This window comes from Buceros rhinoceros, unplaced genomic scaffold, assembly GCF_000710305.1.
Source record: "Buceros rhinoceros silvestris isolate BGI_N320 unplaced genomic scaffold, ASM71030v1 scaffold12525, whole genome shotgun sequence".
NCBI lineage: Eukaryota > Metazoa > Chordata > Aves > Bucerotiformes > Bucerotidae > Buceros > Buceros rhinoceros.
Window position 1 is genome coordinate 59537 of NW_010411255.1, and position 2391 is coordinate 61927.

The following is a 2391-nucleotide window of genomic DNA, read 5'->3' on the forward strand; positions in this document are numbered from 1 at the left end:
GTGGATGGGGTGAACTCGTTCTCGTGCATCTGCCTACCCGGGTTTCACGGCGATAAATGTCAAATAGATACCAATGAATGTCTGAGTGAACCGTGCAGGAACGGAGGCACGTGCACCCACTACGTCAACAGCTACACGTGCAAGTGTCAGCCTGGGTTTGAGGGAACCAACTGCGAGAACAACATCAACGAATGCACTGAGAGGTGAGGTGACTTCGCTGTGCTGCTGCGCTGAGGGGCCACACAGTGGGAGCTCGCGGCTTGAAGTCAGTCCTGCTCAGAAGCAGGTTTTAACACTGAGAATCTCTCTCCTGCCTTTTGTCACCAAGGCACGCTTGCGATTGGCGCAAGGAAAAGTCGCTTGCCTTGTGCGGCAGATCAGCTGAAACACAGCTGCTTTCAAAGTTGGTTTCGTAAGACCCTTATGTAGGAGAGGGGAAATAATTGGTTGTAAACAGTTAACTGTGTTGAGAAATACAAAAGCTGCAAAAACGGAAGCGGTGGCCATCTCTCAGAAAGGCAGGAAAGAAAATTAGCCCAGAATCGTGTTATTGACTGCTAATAATGTGAAGGAGCAACCAGGAGGAATGCTAAATCCACAAATTCTCTACCGGAAAGAGTTAATGATCACCGATCTTTTAGTGCTCACAAACTGGTGTCGTTTAGCCATGCTGAGAGAAAACCTGAGGTCCTTCTCTGGGGGGAGGTGTGGAACTGAGTTAAAATGCTCAACAGCTGGTTGTTATAGAAATGGTTCACTCGGTAGTTTAAAAAACTCTTTGAGAGTTAACCCTGTGTACCCAACATCTGCCTGCATGTTTATTTTAAGCTTTGTTAGGATTGAGTTAAGTAACTTCAGAATTCTCAAATGGAAACAAATTCTAATAAAGCTTGACATGGTTAAAAAAAAATAAAAAGTCCGTTCTAGTCTAGCTACCAGAAACAAATGAGGTTCCTAAATGCAAAACTCTTGGTCTTTTCATGCCTTTTCTGAATACAAAAAAATATCTTTCTTACCTTTTATAAAATTGCCTTTATGGGGAGGGAGGTATTTTAAAATCTTTTGCTTAAGAACAGGATTGTGTCACTGATGAGGGTGTGTTTAATTTGCACAACAGTTGTTTAACGAAGTGAAGTGTGTTGGCTGCTTGAGCAGAATGCCTGGTTCTTCCCTGAGGTTCATCCTGTTTTTGTTTTCCTTATCAGTCAGGACAGGAACCAGTCTTGCAGGTATGAATGAAGGCTGTAGCAATTTTCAACACCCTGCCAAGCTAAACCAGTCACACCTTCTCAGCCAAAATTTACTGAGCTATACTTAAAGAGCACCACGATGATTGGCTCGTTTGAATTTGGTTCAAATCATTCTTCCGTGTCTTGTGTGAGAAGCCGCCTAGGAGAGAGTGCCACCTTCTTTTGGAGATGGGTACGCGATGTCAGGGGAACATGACAGAGGATTGGCAGTTCCTCTGTCTTCTCTTTGTTTTGCCATGAGTGCGAGCAGCAGTCTCTGCTCCCTGTAAAACAGACCTCAGCCCACGAGGCAGAGGAACATCTCTGCTAAAAAGGTGAACGGTGGTATCTCTACCATAATCGCAGTCAGAATGTAGATACTTAACCCTGGCAGGGGACTTCCAGGGGGTGAGTCTGTGGTTCTCTCCTGGCAGTACCCTTTGACAGCGAGCGAAGCAGATAGCAGGCGTGAATTCATTTTGTGTGCTTTATCAAAGCAGCTGTCACGAGTCTGATCTAGGGTTATTTTCAGAGGAACAGAAGTTTCCTGGCAGGCATTTCTTTAGAAGGAAAAGGGAGTTGATTTTGCATGAGGCATCATTTCTCCTGACTTTCCCAGTCCCTTCTCCGTAGGACAGCTAATCTGGCAGAATTTCTTACAATTAGAAGACTGGGGGAGGGGGATAAGTCCTTTGATCTGAATTCTGCCAGGGCATGTATGAGTGGTTTTACAAACCAAGGACTTAAGGTTCTCATGAGAAGAGGAAAAAGGGATTTAGCAATACCAATACTTGCACATAATTGAAATGAAGAACATCCTTGTGTTTTGCATGTTGTTCGAACGTTTTCCCTGAGAAAACATACCTGTGACTCCTTTGAAGCTTTACAGAATCATTTGCCTTCTTTTTTTCCTCGTAATTTGTACTACAATTGTAATTTGTAATAAAATTTATCGGTTTGAGCAAGCCACACGCCTGCATGGTACCGTACTGTTTGTGGTCACGTTGAAGCTGGGAAGATTTCATTAAATAAGTTGCCTCCATCACTAATGACTCATTGAAACCCTACTTTACTTTGTGCCAAGGTAGAAGAGAGTTGGAGGGTGAACTGGAGTCCCCTTGAATTGCTGTAAGGCGACTTACGCTTTTTTTTTTTTCGCAGG

General features: G+C 44.0%; 1 protein-coding gene across 1 annotated transcript in view; it reads left to right on the forward strand.

Moving 5' to 3' along the window:
- The window catches only part of NOTCH2 (notch 2), a gene marked incomplete at its 5' end in the record, with an annotated part of 74808 nt that overhangs the window by 50365 nt on the left and 22052 nt on the right, over positions 1-2391 (forward strand). The window contains one exon of the mRNA XM_010135946.1: positions 1-203. This exon is cut by the window's left edge and continues 4 nt beyond it. Within this exon, the coding sequence (XP_010134248.1) occupies positions 1-203 (203 nt within the window). The remainder of the gene's footprint in view (positions 204-2391) is intronic.